Source organism: Penicillium cinerascens, assembly GCF_028974065.1.
Source record: "Penicillium cinerascens strain IBT 15544 chromosome Unknown contig_5_segment0_segment0, whole genome shotgun sequence".
Lineage (NCBI taxonomy): Eukaryota > Fungi > Ascomycota > Eurotiomycetes > Eurotiales > Aspergillaceae > Penicillium > Penicillium cinerascens.
This window is the reverse complement of record NW_026695294.1, coordinates 2,146,845-2,170,753: the sequence shown is the minus strand read 5'-3', so window position 1 is coordinate 2,170,753 and position 23,909 is coordinate 2,146,845. Positions and strand designations below refer to the sequence as shown.

The window sequence follows — 23,909 nt, the reverse complement described above, 5'->3', positions numbered from 1 at the left end:
CAGTACATTAACACCCAAGATTGTCGATCATAAGCACCCGAATCCACCCTAGAACAATTTCGAACGAATACCTAACAACAACTGCCTCGGAAACACCGAATGTCTCATGTAAATGAATCGCCGAGGAGATGGAGCACGCGCTCGCCCAGCCTAAGGCTGGGAATCCCGGGTAGGCTTAGCCCAAACCGGGTCTCCACGATCGACCAGGGATGCGCCGGTAGCGGTGACGCCATGCACCTGTGATCTTCCATTCTAAACTTGCAGACTCCGCAAAGTCTCTATATTTGGCCTCCCCTCCCCAAATAAGTATACGCCGCCTGCCTACACCCTACACCTCCATGCTGAAAGTCCTATAAATCACGTGCCATGTCTGACCTGCGCTCCGAGCTCCAGTCCAGCCTCAGCGGACTGGACATTAGCAAAAAAGGGCCGTTGCAGGACATCACTCGCCCGAACATGAAAACCACCGCCCCCGCGAAGCCCAAGAAGGCGAAGAAGCCCGTCCTGGACTCGTGGGATGACGAGACGGAGTCTTCGGGCGACGAACCCACACCTCTGCAAGACGGTGCATCCTCCTCAACCTTCCTTTCTCCCACCATCAGCGCGGAGGGTCCTCTAGATCCCCCGCCGACGCCCATCTCGCCACAGACGTCGCAGCCATGGGGTGCCGCGACATCGGCGCCCACGTCGGAGCCCCCGTCGGCCTCTTCGCAGGGTGATCCTGCTCGCCGGCCAGAGAAGCAGACTGCTGTTGCTGGCCGGCTGATTGCCGGTGCGTTGGGGATCCGGGCACCCAAGCGTACTGAGGAGCAGCGCGCTTATGACCGTGCTACCAAGGAGCAAGAGATCAAGCGCCGCAATCGGGAGCGCGAGGATCAGGCCAAGGCTAAGGAGGAAGAAGAGCGGGCGAAGGCTTCTGTGTGGACTGATTAAGTGTGCGTTTCTGTGGCTTACTCTTATAAATATTCACCTGTATATATGTGTGTGTTGTATTACATGGCGCTTCAGTTGGTTGTGTTCCGGTTGGATGTGTGATTTTGTTTTTGAGTTTACTGAGCGGTGGTTAATCCCCAGTGGTTCTATTGGACCGGGGGCTTTCTTTTTTGATTACTACAGAAGGTATAATATGATCAATGACAGTGTCTGTCACTGTGAGTTACAGCGATTATTGCCTTTCGGGTTTGCGAGACTTTTAATAGCCGATAGACCTTGGGACCCGTATTATTGAGAACGCCGCAATCCGGGCGGTTTCAGTAAATTCGTTGACTCGTTAAGAACAGCATGTAACTCCCGTCGATGAAGCCGACCCCGTCGCTGGTTTTCCTTCCGCCAATCCTATCGCCATTCGTATGCAAATCGCGCACCCCGAAATTGCGCGGTGAGAGCTAGCGAGAAGTGGGATCTCAGGATCGCAAGCTGGTCTAACCTCCAATCTGTTCTTGGTGAACCTCGAGAGTGTCGCCATCTGCCATATCGAGCTGTTTATTTGTCAGCGGTGGATCTCCTCGTTCTTTCAGATATAGGGACGTACCGTGTCAGGAGTATCTTCGGGGCGCACACGGGTTCCATCGAACAGGAAACGCACGGTGGCCATCTGCTTTCCTTGGCGTTCGCAGAAGGCATCCATGAGCTTCTTCAGCTGCGTGGAGCGCTTAATCTTGAAGAAGACTTCATTGTTGTTGTCGGTAACTTTGATGTTGAGGTGCTCCACGGCGGGAGCGCTGCCTTCCTTCTCGGCCGACATTGCGAAGATGGATGAGAGATTGTCTGAAGTCGGGGTCAGAAGGCGATCGTGCGGGAGGTAACGCGGGGCGCTTACTTGGAAGAGGATGCGATGAGCGATCTAAAAAGATCTGAATGTCTTCAAGTATGAATATTAGCTGACGCGATGCTGGTGGGAATGCGACAGGGGTTAAACTCACAGGATAGAGGTGATGGAGGGGGAAACCAAAGTGAAAAGAGTGAAAGAGAGAGATATCAAGCGGCAGAATGGCGACTCGCCCCACAAAGGCGGAGAATCTATTTTGCGTCATTCAGTCCGGGAAGAGGCGGCGACTATGAGCTTCCATTGAGCTTCCGTCTTTCCTTGTTTACTTTCACATTTCATCATGGTAGGTGAAACCAAAGCTCGTCAAGAGTCTAGAACTACGACTGACTCTCCTACAGGGAAACCTCAAGCAAGATCTGTCTCACGAGACACCATGTCACCCGCGTGCTGTACGCCTCACACCCCGGTCCCTCTCTCCTTACCCCGGAAGCTGACTGTCCTAGTGCGCCATTCAAGGTACTCTCCTGTGACTTCACATTCCAGAGACCGGGACTAACCAGGTGCAGACTGCTTGACCAAGAACGGTTACAAGGAGGAGAATTGCCAGGCCCAGATTGACGCCCTCTACGAGTGCTGTAAGGCCTTCTACGAGGAGCGAGGAGAGAATGCTTCTGTCGTCAGCTGCCCCAAAGCGAGCCTGCTGCGATTGAAGATGAAGCAGCGGGCAGAGGCAGCGGAGAAGCAAGGTTGAGCGGCATAGCGCATAGCATAGCAATTGGCATGTAACAGCCCTTTTGCAGTCTCAGCTTCCATCTGGAGGAAGCTAGGCTTGTTGAAGGACTGCTAGATTATTATAAGACAACCGTGAGCACGCTAAGAGGCCTCAAGGACCTGAATGAAGATTGATTACCTCCAATCCGAGACTCTAATGGAAGCCTATAGACATTGAAGAAGAAAAGAAAAAAGAGGAAAGAGATTTTGAGCGAAAAGCATTAAATAACGAAAATTCCCGTGCCGACGGCGCTAAACCGCTTTGGGCAATGGTCCCAACGCGCCCAAAACCAAAAGAGACAAACACGATTTCCCGAATTCCTCCTCCTCCATCAACAACATCGAAATACAGATACATCTTCGACGTTGCTGGCCTGGTTTGTCATCATTCATGATGGCTCCCCTGACTAGGTCTGCTGCGTCTACGGGCACGACCCGCCGCTCTCAGGTACGCGACCTTGTCTCTTTGTGCAGCTTGTGTAGCTCCTAATGGTTTCTTACCTTTCAGGCTCCGCCCAAGCAACCCGAGATTATCAACATTGACGAGGACGAAGGCGAGGACGAGGATCTCATGGATGAAGAGGAAGAGGTCTTCGACGATGAAGAAGAGGGTGATTACGACGAAGAAGAGCACGAGATGGATGAGACCATGGACGACGTCAACGGCGACGTCGTCTCGGAGACAGGACCCGCCTTCCCTGCATCGGAGCGCAGTCTGAAATCCGTCGTCAATTTCTCCAGCAGAGCTCAAGGTTTGTTTTTGTCATACTGTTTGATCAATTGCATGGCTCATCATCCACAGATTCCCCTAAGCTATTTACAGCGTCGGGCGCGCAGGAAGTGCTACAGCCCCTTCGCCGAACGGCCGACCGTGTCACGCGCCAGATCGAGGCCTTTGCCGACAAGCTTGAGCAGTTCAAACGCAAGAATGCTACCGACGAGTTCCACAGCATCCAGGCCGCCTACAAACTAGTTGAGAGCTACCGGGATCTGGCGCAAAATGCGATACAGGACATCAACAAAGAGCAGACTCTCCGACGCGCGAAGATGGGTTTCCGATCAAGTGGAGTGCAGGATGCCAAGGCAGACGAGGAACTGCAGCGCTTGCAGCTCGAGGTCGACACCTGGCGCCTGCTCCTCAATCTCATCAGCATCGACGACCCGGCCAGTCGGGCCAGCTTCAAGGAAGGACGCCAATCCGCCTTCCAGAATCTTCACCGATACTCGACCGATCGCGAAGTCTGGGAGGAATTCTTGTCTGCAGATCACTATGCGCTCGAGTGCGTCATCGCAATGAAATGGCTGGAGGAGACATCGAAGACCGGCGATCAGGATCTCGACGGTCTAATCTTGGACATGGAGGCGCAGGCTGAAAGAGGCCAGGGACTGTGGGCCCACGGGTGGCTATTCACCAAGGAAGCGATCAAGGGCCACAAGCGCCTGCGTGCCTGGCCGCAACCTCTGGAGCCAAATGACCCCGGTATCACTCGCTCTCTCCTGAGCAACGACGAGCAGCGACCTCTCATTACACAATTGGACCCTGATGCGCTTACCCGACAAAAGCAAGGCCTGCAGAGGCAGGACGAGTTCTACGAGCGTGCCACTTGGATGGCCTGCTGGAAGATGCTCCGACAAGGCGAGAACTGGACCACCATTCGTGAATGGGCCTCGAATCGTCTTGAGAGCTGGCGCGCCGTGAGTCTTTGCGGGTCTAGTGTGGATACGAAGAACACCCACACCCGGACTCCCGTTGATGACGGCATGACACGCTTGATGAACAGCCGATCCCATGACTCGTGGCGCGGTGCTTGCGCTGCCCTGACGCGCAACCCGAATACTGACGATTTCCAACGGGCAGTTTACGCCCTTCTCTGCGGTGAGAGCGAACCCGCGGCGAAGGTCTGCCGCAGCTGGGATGACTTCCTTTATGTTTACTTCAACCGTGTTGTGCTCTCGCGCTACCAGGGATTCTGCAAGCAGTTCCAGCGCAAGCTGAGCCATTCGCCTACCACCCCAGTTGTGTTTCAGCCTGAGCCTGCTGGCCATGCAGATCTTCAAAAGTTCTTCCAGTATCTACGAGGCAACGAGCAAGTGGGCGGTGAGGCACGGAATCCGTTCCGTAACATTCAAGCTGCGATCCTAAGCAAGGGCTACGATTCTTTCTTCTCGCTTATTGCCCAGGCTATCTCGCAAGTCAGTGCCAGACACCCTGAGAAGGCTTCCATCATTCCACCTATGGTGCGTTCGCAAGTGGATGAGGCATATCTCATTGCTGCGGATGATGAGGAATCCTTGAAAATTGCAACGCACATCTATCTCATTGTCAACTCAATTGGCTACGTCCGCACTGATACTCAGTTCCTTGAGACGACGTCGGTACTTGTGGCCGGGTACATTGCCAATCTGGAAAGCAAAGGCCTGTACGACCTGATCCCGCTGTATGCATCTGTTCTGCCTCAGGAGATGTCTCATAGTGTTATCTCAAGGATCTTGATCGAGATCACCGAGCCTCGAGAAAAGAAGCAGCAGATTCGCCTCATGCAGAAGCACGGCGTCGATATTAATGCCGTTCTTGATGCCCAATGGTCGTGGCTAAGCACTGGTGTTTCCTCGATCGACTCCTCAGGGAAAGTTGCCGGATACCCGCGAGTGGTCAAACGAGAGAATGGAGTGCGTGTGTTGACGCCGCCCAAGAAGGACCTGATTGGCACCTTCATTGCGGATGAAGACGAAAAGATGATTCGCAGTCTCGAGTGGCTTCGCTATGTGGGCGGCCAGTGGCCCAAGATTTGCAAGCTTGGTGCTTGGCTGTACCGCAAGTTCTTTGGTATGTTTGATCCTTTCCCTTCCGAATGTAAGAAGTATACTAACTTGGTGCAGTTGCTGGTAAACTTGCGGCTGCTCGAGAGTTGAGTCACCGTATGCGTTTGGCAGAGGTTTCCCAGGAATCATTTGGGTTCGACATCTTCCAATTCCCCGTGTTCGACCATGTGGTGGCCGAAGACTCTGCGCCGTCTAGCCCATCTAAGTCCAAGAGGAACAGTGGCCATTTCCATCGCCGAAGCCTCTCTGGCAATGGCAATGGGTCGGCACCTGTCGAGCCCGGTGACCACTCGCTTGCGTATCAGCAGTGTATTCGGATGTACAATCTAGAGACTCTGGCTCTCGGCTTCGATGCCCTGGAGCAGTTTGCAATTGTGTATGACCAGATCTCCAAGTGAGTAATACTTCCCCGTCTCAGGAAAATGTGCACGCTAACCCTTCTTTCAGAACCAAGCGGCGCCGTGATTCTGGCACTGTGAACAACTATCTTCAGGAATTGGAGGAGCTTCTCCAGGAAGTCGAGATGAACGTGGGACTCGTCGTTGACGAGTGGCTAAGCACATCCATCAATGGTAAGCACCTGTATTCGCACATCCTTTGTTCTTTTAATGCTAATCATTGTTACACAGCCGATGAAGAAGAAGACTACGCGTACATTCGCAAAACCTACCTGCCTGAGTTGATCCTCGATTACCACAACGCCTTGTACTACGCAAGCCACTCTCTCGACAAGCCAACCCTGCTCACACAGTGCATGACGGTGTCGATCTGGGTCGCGAACGTCCCACACCTGACCCGCAGCTTCACAGAGGCGAAGCGCATGGCCGAGCTTATGGATGCATTGGCCCTGGCCAGTAAGGCAATGGTTCTCACCGATGAGGGAAGCGACCGCGTCTTCGAAAACGGTCAGACTCTGGGCATCTGGAGGGTTAAGGTCCCCGAAGATGATGAGTCGAGTATTCTTCAACGGGGCGAGTGAATCGGAGTGTAATGTGTATCGTTGTACATTAGCATACGGGAACCAGGGAAGGGGCAAGATTACATGGGATTAGCATGGAAAGAGAGATCCCTACAAATACAATGGATCCCACCAATGGGCATTTTTCAATTCTCAACAAGCTCGTTCCTCGCATCACGTATGAATTTTCTTTTTGATACTCATCATTCGACATAGCAGGTCCCATGCAAAACCTCCAGGTAAGTAGACACCGCTCATTCAAACGGTTCCATGAGCTTGTTCCCAAGCACCTTGGCCGGAAAAGCTTCCTCGCCCAGGGCCGTAGTATGTGCCCAGGGCTTCAGGCCATTTTCACGGTGGATCGTAGAGGCGAAGCACTGGCTCCAGTGATGACGTGGGAAGTGCGCCGATACAACCTTGATGCTGTCAGAATGGACCAGATCGGCATAGGTGCCGGTATTATCTATACGCCAAGAATTATAACAGTTATCTCCACAAGGTTAAACAGTCGGTCAAACTTGTACTCCCCATGACAAAGGATACCAAGATATCCAGGAACCGGGGAAAGGAAAACTAGACATGATAAAAACACATACCAAAGATCGTCGCCAGCAGCAGCAATTGCCCCAACGCGGTAATCTTCCTCCGTGTCGCAAAGATCTTGATGCCGAATAATCGCCTCTGCGACACTCTCCCCTTGCTCCCGCGGCGTCCCACCATCCCCATCCTGCAGCACCTCCAACGCCAAGAACCCACCATAGAACTCAAAGCTCATGTGCGTCTTATGCAGGTTCTCATCCGTAGTTCCGATATCATGCAGCACATATGCCAGGGAGTAGGTCTCGTTGGAGAAATCCCAGTCCGCATGAGGGAAACGATAGCGTTTGATGGCAAGTCCGTAGTGGCATACGCGCAGTGAGTGTTTGTAGGTTGGTTCTGGGAGGTGGGCACGGGCATATGCGTTTATGCGCTGGGCAAGTGCGCTGGTTGGGATTGGGGGGTGTGTTGCTTGAATATACTGGTGTTGAGTGAGGTGAGCAGGGCGGAGGCAGATGCGGGCACGGCTGTGAAGCCGTAGGTGGTGATTGAGTTACACGTTCTTGTTTTTGAATGTTTGGATGGAAGGCGGGAGGTGGAAGAGAGTGGTGTTTTACGATGATGGTTGTAGAGTGTGAGTGAAATAACCGTGAGTAATGGATCTATATACTTCCCAGAGCCCCCCGAGGCTTGGTACCGGGCGCCTTACATTACCCGGATAGGAATGCAGCTCGACGTTATGCAGGTATATTCCTATGGTGCTACACAGTCGTTTGAAACTTTTGCTGGTGCCACCGTGGAACTCCGCGGATATAGCTTTGCGGGGGTTGACAGCAGTGATTGGTTAAAACGGGGTGTTCAGTGGCTGTACAATGTAGGCTAGACATGTTATTGGAGCATACCGAGGGTGAACCCTCCAAGTGATATAAGATAAACTTGAGATATCGGAAGAGTAACGAATACTAGATTTAGCCCACCTGGGCACCGGAAAGAGACTAGACGAGGTACTGTATACCTGGCTATTAAGGCCTCTAACTCCATAACTAGGTAATACCTTTACCGGGTGGCATGAGCGGACCGGGAGTATTATCAACGCTGTACCCGACCATTCTGCTTGGGTATAGAAAGTTTAAGCGATAGACATATTGCCATGACCAGTGCAAGGTTGTACGCTGGAACCTACCTTGGGTAGTCAGTCGTATGTGCTGAAAAAAATAACAACAACTTGCAGGGTCCCATGGAGTTGTAGATACGATCTTTGCCAAGATCGATCCTATAGATGGGGTCAATAAGTAACCCACAATTCTGCTTGGTTACTATTTCAAGGTACAATAAACTAGCTCATGTAAGATACCTAGCGTTGGCAAAATCTAGTGGTAATAGCAGACCCAATCAGATCCGAATGGGTTGAATCCCTGGTTGCTCCTGAGGAGCGGCTTGGGTTGCGATGGTGGTCAGGAAATGCATAAGGTACGTCGTCGCTATCTACGGACTTTACGCGGGATCTTCTCCGCGGATGATTCATCGAGTTGGAAGGAATGAGGTTGACGGGCCGAAGGACCATTCAAGCTATAGTCATAACTAGTGGCTGCAGCCGGGATTTGGATACTACAGTACTGTACATCGAATGGCGGGCCAATAAAGAATCTCTCGTTGGGCCAGGACCTTGGGAAAGAGAAGTTAACCGGGCATCAACGATCAACTCCTGATTGAACTACCCATCGACTTGGCGTAGACCAGTTGAAGAACGTCACTCCCAGTTCCACCGGTTCCGTCGCCCCTATTTGCCCATCCGATTCGCCCGCGTTCATCGCCTCCAACTTGAGGCCCGGACTCCGGAATGGTCTTGGCATGTTGAGGCAGTGCAAAATCCAAGACGCCCCGTTGCGCGATTGGCGTGATTCACATTCCCAACTCCGCACAGGCGAAGCGACACCGAAAAACGTCTCTCTCCCCACCGGGCTGTGCTAGAGGGGATCCACCGGAGCGGGTACTAGCAACAAAACAAAAAGGACAATCGATGAATCGGTTGACGAAGTCGAGACTTTAGTGGATCTGCACTGCAAAGGGGGTCGCGTTGCCGTCTACCATTTGACTGCCGCAGATGCCAGGATGCGTTTGGACTACATTCGGAACTCCTTCCCTTCCCCTTGAATGCTTTTGCCCTTCCACATCTCACGCTCGCGTACTCCACGGCTATTCGGGTCGACCTGGACAACAGCGGGTTCGGATTTCTGGCTTTCCCTCAATGCGAAGACTATTGACGACCCTGGATGTGCCGCTCGCGTGAACGGCGCTCCGTCCCGTTTCACCCTTCACCATGTCCGAGTCGCGACGAGAGGACGACTCGGCCCAGCAGCCTTCGACGCCGCTGCGCAGGGAACGAGCACCGACCATTACTATCGACACGTCGGCGGTAAACGCCCCCGACGATACCATCCAGCCCGTTCAGGTCCTTTCCGGTCAGCCGTCGCTGCAGATCAACACGAGGAACCTCGAGACGACCGAGACCGGTGGACAACACAGCAATGGAAGCAATCTCTCCCCGACAGAAGTCCGGTCGCCCGCCTCGTTCGGTTCCAATTCCTCATTCGAAGCTCGAGACCGTGAAGACCGCCCTACCTCGCCCCATAACATCTCGTCTCCCAAGACCAAGACTCCCGAGGCACACTCCAACTTCCTCTCTGTGCCCGGCACTCGTTCACGCGTTAATTCGTTGGAGTCCGAGGATACCAGCCAGACGTCGAGTTCCTACGGCGGAGATACCTTCGTGCCCACTGCATCTCACGAATCCCATTCCGACCTATCCAATAATCACAACCTCGATGACGAGGATCCTCTCAGCCCCGACCCCGGTCGGGAGGCTGAGTTCGAAGTGGAAAACAGCAAATTCGCTTTCTCCCCAGGACAGCTGAACAAGCTTCTCAACCCGAAGAGTTTTGCGGCATTCCGTGCCCTGGGTGGACTACGAGGTCTAGAAAAGGGACTACGTACCGACGCGCAAAGTGGTCTGAGCGTAGACGAAACTACACTGGATGGAACAGTCAGCTTCCAGGAGGTGGTTGGCTCAGATTCTTTACCCAAGACAGGCTCCCCAACGTCCCCGCCGCCCGAGCGGCCAACGCGCAGCGAAACTTCAACGGCTGCCGGAGAAGACTTTGTTGATCGAAGACGCGTATACGGGACTAACAAGCTGCCCGAGCGGAAACTCAAGACGATCTGGGAGCTGGCTTGGATTGCATATAACGACAAGGTGCTCATCCTGCTTACGATTGCCGCCGTCGTCTCACTCGCCGTCGGTATCCCACAGTCTTTACATCCCGCAAATCCAAATGAACCTGGTGTGGAATGGGTGGAGGGTCTTGCGATTCTCGTTGCCATTATCATCGTCGTTGTTGTTGGTGCGGCGAATGATTGGCAAAAGGAAAGACAGTTTGCAAAGCTTAATAAGAAGAAGGAGAACAGACTTGTCAAGGTCGTGCGATCTGGCAAGACAGTGGAAATTTCGATTCATGATTTAGTTGTCGGCGATGTGATGCATTTGGAGCCTGGTGACATGATCCCTGTTGACGGAATCTTGATCGAGGGTCACGATGTCAAGTGCGACGAATCCTCGGCGACTGGCGAATCGGACATCCTTCGAAAAACCCCAGGCGATGACGTATACCGGACGATCGAGCAACAGGAAGACCTAAAGAAGATGGACCCCTTCATCCTATCCGGTGCCAAGGTGTCTGAGGGTATCGGAACGTTCTTGGTCACTGCCACCGGTGTGCACTCTACCCACGGTCGGACCATGATGTCTCTCCAAGAGGAGGGCGAAACCACCCCTCTGCAAACTAAGCTGAACAAGCTGGCCGAGTATATCGCCAAGCTTGGCCTTGCTTCGGGATTACTATTGTTTGTGGTGCTCTTCATCAAGTTCCTAGTTCGGCTCAAGAACATCGAGGGTGGTGCCGACGCCAAGGGACAGGCTTTCTTGCAGATCTTCATCGTCGCTGTTACTATCGTCGTCGTCGCGGTTCCCGAAGGGTTACCACTAGCGGTTACACTCGCCCTCGCGTTTGCAACCACGAGGATGATCAAAGACAATAACTTGGTTCGTTTCCTGAAGGCCTGTGAAACCATGGGTAATGCTACAACCATCTGCTCCGATAAAACGGGAACTCTCACGGAGAACAAAATGAGTGCCGTCGCCGCTACGCTTGGAACCGCTTCTCGCTTTGGTGACAAATCGCCTGGTGCGAACTCAGGAGACGTCTCCGTTTCAGAATTCGTGTCTACTCTCTCCCCATCTGTCAAGGATATCCTGCTCAAGTCTATTGTTCTGAACTCAACTGCATTCGAGGGTGAGCAGGAAGGAGTGAAAACTTTCATTGGATCCAAGACAGAGACAGCTCTCCTATCTTTCGCACGCGAACACCTCGGCATGGGACCTCTTGGTGAGGAGAGGGCAAGCGCGAAGCTTGCACAGTTGTACCCCTTCGACTCGGACCGCAAATGTATGGCTGTTGTTGTGCAAATGGAGAATGGCAAATATCGGATGCTGGTCAAGGGTGCCGCGGAAATTCTGATGGCCAAGTCGACACGCATCGTTAATGATCCCACCGACGCCCTCTCGGAGGTAACAATGACCGATGACAACCGATCTACGCTGGATGACACCATCACCACCTATGCGTCGCGCTCGCTGCGTTGCATTGCCCTCGTGTACCGTGACTTTGATCAGTGGCCGCCTCGCGGTGCACCAACCTCCGAGACCGACCGCGACATGGCTGTCTTTGAGCCAATTTTCAAGGACATGGCGCTTCTAGGTATTTTTGGTATTCAGGATCCTGTTCGGCAAGGTGTTGCAGATGCAGTTTATACGTGCCAGCGCGCTGGCGTTTTTGTCCGTATGGTTACGGGTGATAATATCATGACAGCCAAGTCTATCGCTAAGGAGTGTGGCATTTACACCCCCGGCGGTATTGCCATCGAAGGCCCCAAATTCCGCAAGTTGAGCACGCGTCAAATGAACCAGATTATCCCAAGGCTCCAGGTCATCGCCCGGTCGAGTCCCGAGGACAAGAAGATCCTTGTCAACCAGCTCAAGAAGCTCGGCGAGACCGTCGCTGTTACTGGTGATGGAACCAACGATGCCCAGGCTCTCAAGAACGCTGATGTCGGCTTTGCGATGGGTGTGACCGGTACTGAAGTGGCCAAGGAGGCATCGGACATTATCTTGATGGACGATAATTTCGCATCCATTGTAAAAGCCATGGCATGGGGTCGGACTGTCAGTGATGCGGTGAAAAAGTTCCTCCAGTTCCAAATCACCGTCAACATCACTGCTGTCGTCCTTACATTTGTCTCCGCGGTTGCTAGCAGCTCCGAGAATTCAGTGCTTAGTGCAGTCCAGCTGCTGTGGGTGAACCTGATCATGGATACCTTCGCCGCTCTTGCACTCGCAACCGATCCTCCATCGCCCTACGTTCTTGATCGCAGGCCCGAATCCAAGGCTGCGCCGCTCATTACGCTCACAATGTGGAAGATGATCATCGGACAGGCGATCTATCAGCTCGTCGTCACGTTTGTTCTCAACTTTGCCGGTCAATCCATCTTCCAGTCTTGGAGCGAGGAACACATGAAAACGGTAGTTTTCAACACCTTCGTTTTCATGCAGATCTTCAACCAGTACAATTCTCGCCGTATCGACAACAAGCTCAACATTATGGAGGGAATTTGGCGCAACAAATGGTTCATCGGTATCCAAATCATCATCATTGGAGGTCAAATTTTGATCATCTTTGTTGGTGGCCAAGCCTTCTCTGTGAAGCGTCTTGACGAGGGCTCTCAGTGGGCTGTTAGTCTCGTTTTGGGTGCTCTTTCTGTCCCGATCGCCGTGATTATCCGCCTCACCCCCGACGAATTTATCAGGAACCTCGTTCCTCACTTCTGGCATCGCCACAAGAAAGATTCCCCCGAGCTTGTTGTCTCTGACGAGGAGCGCCGCTTTGAGTGGCACCCCGCTCTGGAGGACATCCGCGACCAACTGCAATTCATCAAGGCCGTCCGAGGTGGACGATTGAGAAACATTCGCCACAAACTGCAGCGCCCACAGGAATTCCTGCCCCGGTCTCGCAGCGGCTCCCGCTCGCGTGAGTCCTCCGTTCCGCCTACACCAAACGAGGAGAATGGCAATGGTAGCAGCAGCCCCACGCCCCAGCCGCTAACCCCCGAGTCTCGCTCTCGCCGCAACACACGATCCCGTTCCAACTCAACGTTCGGACCTGCCGCCGCAATGGCTGGTATCGTGGCTGGCAGTATTGCCGGATGGTCTCCCATTGAACGGGGCCATGACGCGGCCGACTCTATGAGCTTCCCCGCAAACGGCGGGCCCTTCGGCGGTTTGGACCGGCAGCAGGGCATTGAAATCCACCCTGATACTGCGGCCGATGACCGTGTGGTCAACGAGTACTCCCATGATTCCAAGAATCCCCCAAGTCAGAACCCAGACCTGACTCCTTTCTTTGAACACGCGCCTCCGACAACCTCGGAGCGGGCGCCGTCCAGCCGTGGCCGTCGGTCGATGTCTCAACGATCCCGGTCGAGCCACTCCCAGGTCTAAATCCAACGGACCTGCAGCGCTCCAGTCGACGCACTAAACGCCTTTTGCGTCTACACAAACCGAAAAAAGCATATTTGGAAACGGCGTTTCATTCCTTTTGATATTCCCCTCGGCCTACCAAGTCTTTTTTTGTTTCCACCCACTGTTGGGTTTCAATTTAATCCCTTTTGTCTTTTACTGTTGCGAAATATTGGCCCGTTGCTTTTCTTGGAAAGGGATTGGGCGCGGTGCTTTTGAAAATTCCATAGATTCTGCATTCGTTTAGGCATTCTCGTGTCTGGGTGGTTTTGTTTGTTCTCGGCGTTCAGTGCACGAATGGTAGCCGGCCTTTTCTTTTTTTTTTCTTTTACTACAGCATTTTCGATACCAATTGAAATACTTTGTCCTCATCAATCAACAATCCCATGGGATCAGCCAGTACTATGTATCTAGGAACTTTGGGAAGGTAGTTCTGGCGGTAGAAAGATCAGCCTCAAAGCGCCCCACATGCCTGATCGAGTACGTGTGAACGAGTCGCGGGGCATATAAATTGTCTACCTGTCAGGTCCACCGTCACATTCCAGCAACTGTACATGCTTTCACTATGGCAGCCGTGAGTCTTCCATCCAAGGCAGACTTGGCCCAGTTCTGGGTCCGCAAAGACATCGCCGATGTACCCAAACCCGCCGCAGTGCTGGACCGGGCAATCATCCGACGACATTGCGAGCGGATGAAGCACACCATCAAGACCCTCAACGTCGGGTTCAGAGCCCACGTCAAGACACACAAGGTAAGCATACAACACTCCATACATCCACAATCAACCAACCCAATCCATCCAGACCCTCGAAGTCGCCGCAATGCAAGTCGACACCAACAACCCCGAGGCAAACTTCATCGCCTCCACACTCCTGGAAATCGAAAGCCTCACACGGCTACTAAAAGCCCTAAAACGAGAACAACGCATCAACATCCTGTACGGCATCCCACTCGTCCCATCCAAGGTATCCCGCCTTGCCCAACTCGCAGCAGAGCTAGGCGAAGACAGCATCTCGGTCATGATCGACCACCCAGATCAAATCCCCTTCCTGACTAAATTTGCTGAGATTGCGGGATTCCCGGCTTGTGTCTTTGTCAAGGTTGACACGGGCTACCACCGCGCCGGTCTCCCACCCGTATCGTTGAATAAGAACGGACTGCTGGAGAAACTAGCAGAAGCTGAGAAAGCGGGATATGCACGCTTGCTGGGATTGTATTCCCATAGTAGTCTCAGCTACAGCGCCACGACGGCTGAGCAGGCAATGGGTCATTTAATTGGTGAGATTCACGGATGCAAGGTTGCGTTGAATAAATGGTTACCTCTGCTTCCGAAACGGGAGCTGGTTATTAGTGTCGGGGCGACGCCGCAGGTGTCTTGTTCGAATAACCTGGTTCATGGAACGTCTTCTCCCGAGGCGGAGGAATTGATGGCGCTACTGAAGGATCCTTGTCCTGAGAGTACGGACGCGAAGGTTAAGATTGAGCTGCATGCGGGCAATTATCCGGTGCTGGATATGCAGCAGGTTTCTACGAATGCGAGGGATGGCGCTGGGGAGCTAGAGGATGAGATCGCGATGTCGGTTGTTGCGGAGGTGTGCAGTGTTTATAACGATGGAGAGCGGGAGAAGTCGGAGGCGCTTCTTGCGGCCGGGACGTTGGCGCTTGGAAGGGAGCCTTGTCCGAGTTATTCGGGATGGGGTGTTCTCTCTTCGTGGAGACAGAAGGATGTTGCGTCTAGGTTGGTCGTGGAGCGGATCAGTCAAGAGCATGCGATTGTTGCGTGGGAGGATGGTAAGAAGGAGAAGATTCCGCTGGAGATTGGACAGGTTGTCAAGGTCTTCCCTAACCATGCGTGTGTGACGGGGGCATACTATGGCTGGTACTTTGTCGTGGACTCGGATGAGGATCCATCAGCCTCGACGATTGTGGATGTCTGGATTCGAGGACGAAGCGAGTTTACTGATCCGTTGCTTGCAACGAGATTCCAGTAAATGATCAAGCTAGATACAATCCCTAGAGGGCATTCACCACAACCCTATGCTCTTGCACATATCCCATAGAGTCGGAGACCAGTATCCCACAAACCCAGGAATGATATACTGAAGATTCTCCGTCGCAGCCTTCACCTCTTCACCACCAAGACTAGTCACACCGACACGCTTCCCAATCCATTTATTGTTATCCCCTTTCAAATCCTCCGAAGCCGTTTGTCCCTCGGCGGCCAAAACCATGGCGGTCGCAAGATCAGCATAGGAACACCTTGAACTCGCCTCCCCTTCATCCAACCTGACACCAAAAGGACGATCATGCACCAGTGCATTAGGCTGAACAAACACCACCGAAAGCCACTCGTGAGAACGCAGATACTTCTCCGCGAGAGCCAAGTCACGATAAATCCAGTAACAGCCTCTAGAAACCGCAAATCCAAACAGCCACGACTGCTGCTCGATCAATTTCAAATTGATTCCCGCCGAGGAAAGAAACACGAGAGGCGGACATACCCAGCTCCTCTTGGTTTTTCCATTTCGCTTGGTAACTCGTGATCGAACAATTTCCAGCGCGGATACGGCTGAATGCGCCGTTTGTTGCGCTATCGAGCAGTGCGGTTCGTTGAAGTTGGTCGCTACTGTGAAGAAAGCTGCGTCGACTCCTTCCAGGCAGTTGGCGAGTAGCTCGACATTATCAAGTGTGCCGATGTATGACTTGGCGCGTGGGTTCGATGAGAGATGTGGGACTTTTTCGGCGAGTCTTTGCGCGGACCGCGCGTAGATGTTTAGATGGATTTCTTCGTCCTCGAGGAGTTGACAGATTATGCTTGATCCGGTTGAACCTGTGCCGCCTAGGATGGCGTAGGTTTTCATTGTGGAAGGTACGTTTCTTGAGGTTGGAAGGTGGAAGAGGTGGATGGAAAGTGTCGCGTCGGTGGGAGCCTTGTCACAAAGATCAACAGCCTGCCATGGGTCAACGTTATGTTATTGAACGCCGGCAAGGTCACGCAGGAGTTCTATCTGGTAGAGGGAAACGAAAGTGCCATCGCGGTCAATGTTGTCGATACATTCCTTCTGGCATTACTGATGCTTCCAACGCTGCGCCAAGCCGCTGAGGAATTTTCCATCGTGCCTCGAATTGCGGTCGTCGCATCTGATCGGCGTATTATGACCAATCTACCTGAATGGAAAACGGAGAATACATTTGCTACTTTGAATGACCGATCCACAGCAAATATGTACTATAACTAGAAGTTGACTGTATATCAAAACCTGATCTTGAAACCTACCCAGGGAGACAAGGAATGCTTATCATAAGAGGCGATGGCTAACTTCCGTCGGAGACGCGAAAATCGAAGCAATATACAATACGATGCGGTAAACATTACATAGCATGTGTGAACCGGGGATATCTGGAAACGGCCATATCCGCCGAGCGGAGAACCGTCGGGGCTGGCTTTGGCAAACATAGCAAACAGATGCCAAACAGCCCAAATGAATCAAACACGCCATTTGGCAACGCCTAAAATCCGTATCGGTCCTTATGGTTGGCCATTGAACTCGCTCAAATGTTCGAGAGACAGGGGTGGTGGCTTTTGCAAATTAAACAAACATCAAGGCGCATGTTATCTCTTCTGGTGTCAGCTATAAGAGAAATGTGGAATCTCGCTGGATGTAGTATTCATTTGTATTCCATCGAACGTTATTGTTGACTTGACATTCCAAGGTTGAAACAACCAAAGAACGGACTATGACTTACAATCGGATCGCTGTCTATGGACATCGGGGTTGGGTCAGCTCTGCTATTTTTGCAGCTCTGGTGCAGTCTGGTGCCCCCATCAAGGTTCTCTATCGCGCTGGCTCCGACGTGAGTGACCTTCCTGAAGGTGTCGTTTCGGTAGAGGTCGACGTGGAGAATCAACAAGCGGTTGAATCTGCATTGCAAGATGTTGATATTGTCATGTAAGCCCCTCCTTCCTTCTCACTTCCTTCTCTTGGGCCTAGTCAGGGCGAGATCTAATCGCTGACGTTCTAAAAGCTCCCTGGTTGGCGTTGAAGGTATCACACGGCAACATGGACTCGTGAAAGCTATCCCCCAAACCAATGTGCAGCTATTTGTTCCCTCGGACCTCGCTCTCCGTTGGGATGAACAGGGACTGCGAGTCCCTGCGAATCAACTGAAATCGGAGGTTGAGGAAGCAGCCAAGAAGGCTGGTATTCCGACCACTATTGTTCTCCCCGGCTATTTTGCCGAATCTCTCATGAGTACTGGGTAATTCTTGCCTCTCTCCAAACCACATGCCATGTTGAAACTAACATATTTGAATGTTAGTATGATCGGAGTTGATGTACTCGGGAATCGAATAGTCTTCACCGGGGATAGTGAGCACCAAGTCGTGAACATGTGGTAAGTATTTCTACATAGCTGTTCCAGTGTGTCCAATTTTTCCAGCGGGAGCTTTTACTAACGTTGGTGGTTTACAGCACGAGAGAGTACGTCGCGGCTTCATACGCAGCGATTTTCGCGACAACACCGATCTCCCAACTTCAGAACAGGGTCATCGGTCTATCAGAGATCCAGGCTACCGGAGCGGACGTTGCAAAAGCCTTGGAGAAGAGACACAATGCTCCCCCAACCATATTCCGACACAGTTTGGAGGAAGCGGATCGCCAGATGCAACTGCGTTTGGACCGAGGCCGGCCTCTTGCGATGGCATGGTATTGTCGCAAGCTCTGGGGATCAGGAAGTGTACCAAGACTGATTGGATCGGACATTTGGGAGATACAGGACTACAGCAAGAAGAGCTTGGAGGAACTGATTGTGGATGGTAAATTGGTTGCGTACCGTGAGGCTTCGCCGGCGTTCCTGGAGGCGGTTGAGGAAACTTTCTATTAATATCCAAGATGGTTTGAATAAGATTGGTTTCAAAGCCACAGAGTCTCAAATTTGCTTCTTTTACAGTATCCTCCGCAGGGGCTTGCGCAATTTTACTCAGTGAGCAAATGCAGCGAGGGGTGAGCACTCAAGCGAAAAGGGAAAGCCAAAAATTGCCAGGCATTACCCTATGTATGTGTATTTCCATGAATTCCCTCATCACTCCTTAAACTCATGAGTCGTATGCTATTGTACTTCTATCTGCGCAGCCTCTTGCATTCAATGCTTTTCTCTGGCCTTTATCCCTTTACCCTTTCCGCCATGCACATAAATTGCGAATGTCGACGTCTGCCGAGATTCGAATCTTCAAGAGGAAAGAAGCTGTCTCAGACATGCCATGCCAGAGTATCAGTTGTTAAGATTCTGTAGAACTGTTAGAGATCACGGCAGCTTCCTATTAAAACTGGACTAAAAAACTCACCATGGAGTCGGCATGTCTAGCCCAGTCGCACTCATAGGCACACTCACGAGCCTCCGGATCGACGATATGAAATTCAAACGGCTCGGGGATATCCTGCAGAACATTTTGTTCTTCAATCATGGCCGAGATCCAGGAAGCGCAGTTGTAGACTTTGTTGGTCTCGATGCCCTCGAAGACGCCGTCGCTGCTGGTCTCCGCATACAACAACCTGATTTCGTGATTGTCGGGATCAAAGCGGTTCTGGTACAGATACTCCAGAAACCTGTTGTAGTTGAGAAGACGCTCTTCAATGGTGCCATCGCTGTAAAATCCGCGATGGTCTTGGAGGAGATTGGAAAGAAGGAACGGTCCCTTTAACTTGCCGTCGAGGTCGACGATGTAAAAATACTCGTCGCGGAGCATATGAGACGCTGTCTTTTCATAGTATTTCAGCTTGTGGGTATGACTGTGCTTGCTGTAAGTTGCCAGCTGTGTCAGTGAGGAGATGCAGGCATTGCCATCCTTCATGAAGGTCTGTCTGATACTCTTGGGCATGCGGGTGATGCTTCGGTTGATTTCGTGTACCAGGCACTTTCTGGCTTCAAGAGAACGGATTGGCTGAGTGAGCAGGCCGGCCTCATCCAACGCCTTGAGAAGAAGAAAGATGGTCTTTTCCTTGTCTCTGGTGCTTGTGACCTTAAGTGAATCCCAGTGGGGGTCTTGGTGGGCCATGGCGACTGTCGTGGAGTGCGCGGAAGGCAGAAGGTAGTAGATGAGATGGCGAAAGAAGAGAGAGAGCTGGAGTTGGAGCTTCTAATGGCGGCGAAAAAGAGTGGTAAAGTCATTCTCATCGTCCTCATTTGTAGGGGGATTGCCAATCGCGTTTTCCCAGGGCCGTGGTTTCATTGGGGGCATCATGGGGGCCTTTATTCGCTGGGTCGTGGATGAACAGCAATCGAGGATGGCACGGGAGGGTATAAATTGTGACATGCCTGAAAGATGCCTGGGAAGTCGAAGGTACGGAGGTTAGTGGGTTGAAAAGGAGTGGGACTTCCTGCGTTGACGTTTGCGACATCAAACCTCAAAGAAAGGGCCCCATGTCCCCCATGCGAATATATTCAGGCTTCCGCAATAAACTGTGTTTCCTTAAATTTATAACCTGTATCACTATAAGACGATATAATCCAGGTTCGATGGGCGAGGTTTGCTCATATACTTAATTTCCGCTGATAAAACTGAGCCCTAATTGAATGGCACAGGTGTCCCTATGGTGAGCATATTTCCGTGCAGAATTGGGCGGTTGAATCAGATATATTTCAAACTACCCGCGCATAACATCCAGTCTACATGTCAGACTAGAAACAGACAATCTAAGAATTCCTTTTATGAACAGCAAGGTTCGTTGCAGGTCGGGTTGTTTATTGTTATTTAACAAAATTTGGCGGTCATCACGGCCCAATAAAGAGCCTCATGCTAGTAACAAAGTCTTGGTACCTTGTTGTACTCGCTTCTACATAGTCACAAATCACTTTATCTCAAGTTATCAGGAAATTACACCTTCTTCAAACTACCCAGGTGGGTTGGGTACCCGACCTGCCTTTCCCTTCATATCCCTTCCGTATAGACTACTGATCTAACGGGACCTGTGAACCCGATTGTGTCTAAAAGGTAGTAAATTACTAGTGCTAGAATTCGGAGAAGTTGCCCTATTGTTTCACCTGTCGAGGGTCAAGTGGGCCAATCAAGGGAGCCAGCATAACAGATAAGCATATGCCAACGAAGCTGAAGAGTTATCCACTATCCCTCGATCCTCAACCGAAAAAAAAAAGGCAGTGGATGAGACATCGCTGCTGATCATCAAACTATCCGTCAAAGCAGGCCAGATATTGTCATCGTCATCAGATTTGTCAATAGTATCTTCATTTCCCCGATGCTTCCAAGTGGGGCCGAAAGGATATGCATAACAGATAAGCATACTCGGGACTGTGCTAGCTCGGCAAATTCAGATTTCAAGGTTCAAAGCATGAGGTCAGAAAGGTCGGATATAAGGATTGACAGACGATCACCCGGGAGGTCGACTTGGCATCTCGATGGGTGCCGAGTAGACGGCCGCGTGTCGCCAAGCACGCAGGAGAGCCCTGGAGGTTGAGGGTTTTGGTCCACTTGAGGATGCGCGTCGTAATCAAACTTGTGGCGCGTGGAGAGAAGCAAAAAAAGCTTGGTTTTGGGGTTTCAGGCTAAGTGGATTTGAGGCATGTTGTTTCCAAGTACGTGATTGGCATTATTCGGGATTTCGTACTATATAGATACAGATCGCGAAGGATATAGGATTCAGTGATTACAAATGTTCACCGTAATATTAATCTCGTTCTATGCTAAACTGTAAACTGTAAGCAAAGAAACTTAAATCTTACATCGAAACCTATGAACGACTAATACCCCAGATCCCGGATGCGACGGGAACCGAGGTCGCAGAACCTTCTTCGCGCCGCAAGCCAAACTATGAAGACATGAATCAAAGTGGTGAGAAATCCCCGTGCTCCAAACTTACCCCTTTCTTCCCAAGTTTCCTTCCCACCGAGTCCAATCATCAAGGACGAGAGCCCCAAAACAGAAACTCACATTTCTCGCGGGGCCTGTTGGCTGGAAAGATTACCCAGCAGATCAGCCCGTTACAGAGTCTATATTTGAACCCAAGCCCCGTATAGGAGATCCAGGAGACCCTTTCTCCTTGCTTGGCTAACATTCCAACCAGCGCATTGTCGGAGGTTTAGGGTATGCGACTTACCCCATCCGGCAAGACGTCGTTGATCATGAGAAAAGGAGTACGATCGTGAGAAAGGCGGGCGATTCATCACGGGCGCCGTCAGGAGGGTTTATCCCTCGCTCAATGCCATCATCGCAAAGGAGAACCTGGTGATGCCTTGAGCAGTCCATTTTTCCCCACCGAGAGATGCTGAGATCTCCCCACAGACCCACGAACATGCGGCCTCCTCAGTTTTGTTTCCACGCTGGGCATTGTTCGCGGGGTGGTCATTGGCCCGCAGGTCGGACCACCTGGTCTTCATCCTTGATTCATAGGAATGCCTGTCTTGGGAGCTGCGGGTGTTACGCACCTTTTTCCCGCGACAGGGTGATGTCAGGTCCGCGAAGGCGTAATTGGTACAAATGTGCCCTTTTCTTGTCCTATATCTATCATGCCGCTCCTCCCCGTGTTACAGTCACCCAATATCACGACTCGTCACTACTCGTCACACTTACAATAGGGTCGGACTGTTGGAGGGTTTCTACCTGCACGGGTTAATACAGTTTCCGGCTGGCATTCGACTACACCTACCTTAATCGACGTCATCACTTGCACATACTCGCTCGCTTGTACATTGGTCATGTCGTCAGATCTTGAGAAGGGCTCGTCTTCCCTGCAAAGCGTGAGCCAGTCCGAGTCCGATCTCGAGAATACGCCCACTAGTGAGCTCAAGGACCCGCTCCCTGAATCCAAGCCCCAGTCGACATGGCGACGTTTGATATCCATCCTGAAAGGCGGCGGAGAGACTCGCGGCATTGAGCCGGTGCCTCTAGAAGAGCGACAGCCGGTCACCGCGTCGACCTCGTTGCACATGTTACTCATGTGGTTTAGCATGACGCTCGCCACAAACAACATTATCGTGGGATCGATTGGAACATTCGTGTTGGGCCTCAGCTTCAAGGATGCAGCGTTATGTGCAGTATTTGGAAACCTCCTCGGAGTGTGCACAGTAGGATATGTGAGCTCATGGGGACCCGTCAGTGGAAATCGCACCTTGGTAAATTTGAACACCCCCGTGCATAAATTCGAAATCACTCGCTCATCTAACTACAGATCGTGGGCCGCTACTTTATGGGATACTATCCCAGCAAGGTTTGCTGTGCGATTAACGTTCTCACCAATCTTGGCTACTGCATGGTCAACAGCGTCGTTGGAGGTCAAATCCTGTCCAGGGTTTCTGGCGGACAGGTCTCCGTGCTCGTGGGAATCGTGATTGTAGCCGGGTTGAGCTGGATTATGGCCATGTTCGGTATGAAAATCTTCGCAATCTATGAACGGTAAGCAAGTTCCGGGACACGATACACAGCCCTATCTAACAGTCTCAGATTTGCGTGGTTGCCGCAATTGATGGTGCTCTGCGTGATGCTTGGCTCAGCCGGTCCCAAATTCAACTTCAACATTCACACCGAAGTCTCTCGGGGCGTTCTTAACGCCAAGCGCATGACTTTCTTCTCTCTGTGCCTGTCCATTGCCTTGGCCTGGGCGCCATTGGCAGCAGACTACTACGTCTACTATCCACCCCACGTGAAGCGCTGGCGCACCTTCACCTTGACAATCCTGGGATGCGGCCAGGCCATGTTGATCACGATTCTGATCGGAGTAGGACTCGGCACGACGCTGGCCAGCTCCGCCGAGTACAGAGACAAGTACGGCGACAGCCCGGGTGGTCTGTTGATGATGGCGTATGATTCCCTCGGAGGGTTCGGCAAGTTCTGTGCCGTGATCAACGTTCTCGCACTGCTGGCCAACAACACGCCCAGCGTGTACTCGATGGGCATGAACTTCCAAATGCTCGGTGATTTCTTCCGCAAGGTCCCCCGCCCTGTGTTCGTCACTTTCAGCACGGTCATCTATGCCGCGTCTGCCATGGGTGGCCGCAACCAGCTGTATGAGGTATTCAAGAGCTTCCTCCCGCTTATCGGGTACTGGGTCATGATGTTCTTTGTGATTATTCTCCAGGAGGATATCCTGTTCCGCCGCCGCCGCGGCTATGACTGGTCTGCGTGGAACACTCCGCAGAGGTTGCCCATGGGGATTGCAGCTGGGGCGGCGTTCCTGATTGGATGGGCGGGGGCTATTGTTGGCATGGTAAGTTATGCACTTTATTCTTATGTTGTATTCATCTGCTAACTCTCTTTCCAGGACCAACCTTACTATGGCGGTCCTGTTGCCAAGTTGGCCCATGGCGCAGATCTCGGAACGTGGCTGGGAGCAGGATTCACCTTCATCTCGTTCCCACCCCTGCGCGCGCTCGAACTGCGGTTCATCGGGCGCTGATCTGGGGCCGTGAGTTTA

General features: G+C 52.0%; 12 protein-coding genes across 12 annotated transcripts; 8 read left to right on the top strand and 4 right to left on the bottom strand.

The window, feature by feature from the left end:
- Nucleotides 1-366: 366 nt before the first annotated feature.
- On the top strand, nucleotides 367-933 carry N7498_005277 (uncharacterized protein; the record flags this gene model as incomplete). The annotated part of the gene is made up of 1 exon (XM_058452339.1): nucleotides 367-933. One exon carries the CDS (start codon nucleotides 367-369, stop codon nucleotides 931-933), a length of 567 nt encoding a protein of 188 aa, XP_058308877.1.
- Nucleotides 934-1,421: 488 nt separating this feature from the next.
- N7498_005276 (SUMO family protein SMT3) lies at nucleotides 1,422-1,744 on the bottom strand (the record flags this gene model as incomplete). Its single annotated transcript, XM_058452338.1, has 2 exons — nucleotides 1,422-1,478; nucleotides 1,532-1,744. 2 exons carry the CDS (start codon nucleotides 1,742-1,744, stop codon nucleotides 1,422-1,424), a joined length of 270 nt encoding a protein of 89 aa, XP_058308876.1.
- Nucleotides 1,745-2,108: 364 nt separating this feature from the next.
- N7498_005275 (uncharacterized protein) lies at nucleotides 2,109-2,519 on the top strand (the record flags this gene model as incomplete). The annotated part of the gene is made up of 4 exons (XM_058452337.1): nucleotides 2,109-2,111; nucleotides 2,167-2,217; nucleotides 2,272-2,284; nucleotides 2,335-2,519. The coding sequence occupies 4 exons, from the start codon at nucleotides 2,109-2,111 to the stop codon at nucleotides 2,517-2,519; spliced, it is 252 nt and encodes an 83-aa protein (XP_058308875.1).
- A 414-nt stretch (nucleotides 2,520-2,933) lies between these two features.
- N7498_005274 (nucleoporin Nup84/Nup107 family protein) lies at nucleotides 2,934-6,341 on the top strand (the record flags this gene model as incomplete). Its single annotated transcript, XM_058452336.1, has 6 exons — nucleotides 2,934-2,987; nucleotides 3,048-3,291; nucleotides 3,342-5,366; nucleotides 5,420-5,756; nucleotides 5,810-5,934; nucleotides 5,992-6,341. 6 exons carry the CDS (start codon nucleotides 2,934-2,936, stop codon nucleotides 6,339-6,341), a joined length of 3,135 nt encoding a protein of 1,044 aa, XP_058308874.1.
- Nucleotides 6,342-6,574: 233 nt separating this feature from the next.
- N7498_005273 (putative urea hydro-lyase/cyanamide hydratase) lies at nucleotides 6,575-7,966 on the bottom strand (the record flags this gene model as incomplete). The annotated part of the gene is made up of 3 exons (XM_058452335.1): nucleotides 6,575-6,810; nucleotides 6,864-7,384; nucleotides 7,959-7,966. 3 exons carry the CDS (start codon nucleotides 7,964-7,966, stop codon nucleotides 6,575-6,577), a joined length of 765 nt encoding a protein of 254 aa, XP_058308873.1.
- Nucleotides 7,967-9,177: 1,211 nt separating this feature from the next.
- pmcA (putative P-type calcium ATPase) lies at nucleotides 9,178-13,467 on the top strand (the record flags this gene model as incomplete). The annotated part of the gene is made up of 1 exon (XM_058452334.1): nucleotides 9,178-13,467. One exon carries the CDS (start codon nucleotides 9,178-9,180, stop codon nucleotides 13,465-13,467), a length of 4,290 nt encoding a protein of 1,429 aa, XP_058308872.1.
- Nucleotides 13,468-14,050: 583 nt separating this feature from the next.
- N7498_005271 (uncharacterized protein) lies at nucleotides 14,051-15,476 on the top strand (the record flags this gene model as incomplete). Its single annotated transcript, XM_058452333.1, has 2 exons — nucleotides 14,051-14,236; nucleotides 14,289-15,476. The coding sequence occupies 2 exons, from the start codon at nucleotides 14,051-14,053 to the stop codon at nucleotides 15,474-15,476; spliced, it is 1,374 nt and encodes a 457-aa protein (XP_058308871.1).
- Nucleotides 15,477-15,509: 33 nt separating this feature from the next.
- Nucleotides 15,510-16,346, bottom strand: tpcG (oxidoreductase tpcG; the record flags this gene model as incomplete). The annotated part of the gene is made up of 1 exon (XM_058452332.1): nucleotides 15,510-16,346. The coding sequence occupies one exon, from the start codon at nucleotides 16,344-16,346 to the stop codon at nucleotides 15,510-15,512; it is 837 nt and encodes a 278-aa protein (XP_058308870.1).
- A 108-nt stretch (nucleotides 16,347-16,454) lies between these two features.
- N7498_005269 (short-chain dehydrogenase) lies at nucleotides 16,455-16,724 on the top strand (the record flags this gene model as incomplete). Its single annotated transcript, XM_058452331.1, has 1 exon — nucleotides 16,455-16,724. The coding sequence occupies one exon, from the start codon at nucleotides 16,455-16,457 to the stop codon at nucleotides 16,722-16,724; it is 270 nt and encodes an 89-aa protein (XP_058308869.1).
- A 499-nt stretch (nucleotides 16,725-17,223) lies between these two features.
- N7498_005268 (uncharacterized protein) lies at nucleotides 17,224-18,369 on the top strand (the record flags this gene model as incomplete). Its single annotated transcript, XM_058452330.1, has 4 exons — nucleotides 17,224-17,435; nucleotides 17,512-17,745; nucleotides 17,806-17,880; nucleotides 17,958-18,369. 4 exons carry the CDS (start codon nucleotides 17,224-17,226, stop codon nucleotides 18,367-18,369), a joined length of 933 nt encoding a protein of 310 aa, XP_058308868.1.
- Nucleotides 18,370-18,756: 387 nt separating this feature from the next.
- On the bottom strand, nucleotides 18,757-19,540 carry N7498_005267 (uncharacterized protein; the record flags this gene model as incomplete). Its single annotated transcript, XM_058452329.1, has 2 exons — nucleotides 18,757-18,771; nucleotides 18,830-19,540. 2 exons carry the CDS (start codon nucleotides 19,538-19,540, stop codon nucleotides 18,757-18,759), a joined length of 726 nt encoding a protein of 241 aa, XP_058308867.1.
- A 2,654-nt stretch (nucleotides 19,541-22,194) lies between these two features.
- N7498_005266 (purine-cytosine permease family protein) lies at nucleotides 22,195-23,891 on the top strand (the record flags this gene model as incomplete). The annotated part of the gene is made up of 4 exons (XM_058452328.1): nucleotides 22,195-22,611; nucleotides 22,668-22,891; nucleotides 22,940-23,702; nucleotides 23,757-23,891. The coding sequence occupies 4 exons, from the start codon at nucleotides 22,195-22,197 to the stop codon at nucleotides 23,889-23,891; spliced, it is 1,539 nt and encodes a 512-aa protein (XP_058308866.1).
- Nucleotides 23,892-23,909: the final 18 nt, after the last annotated feature.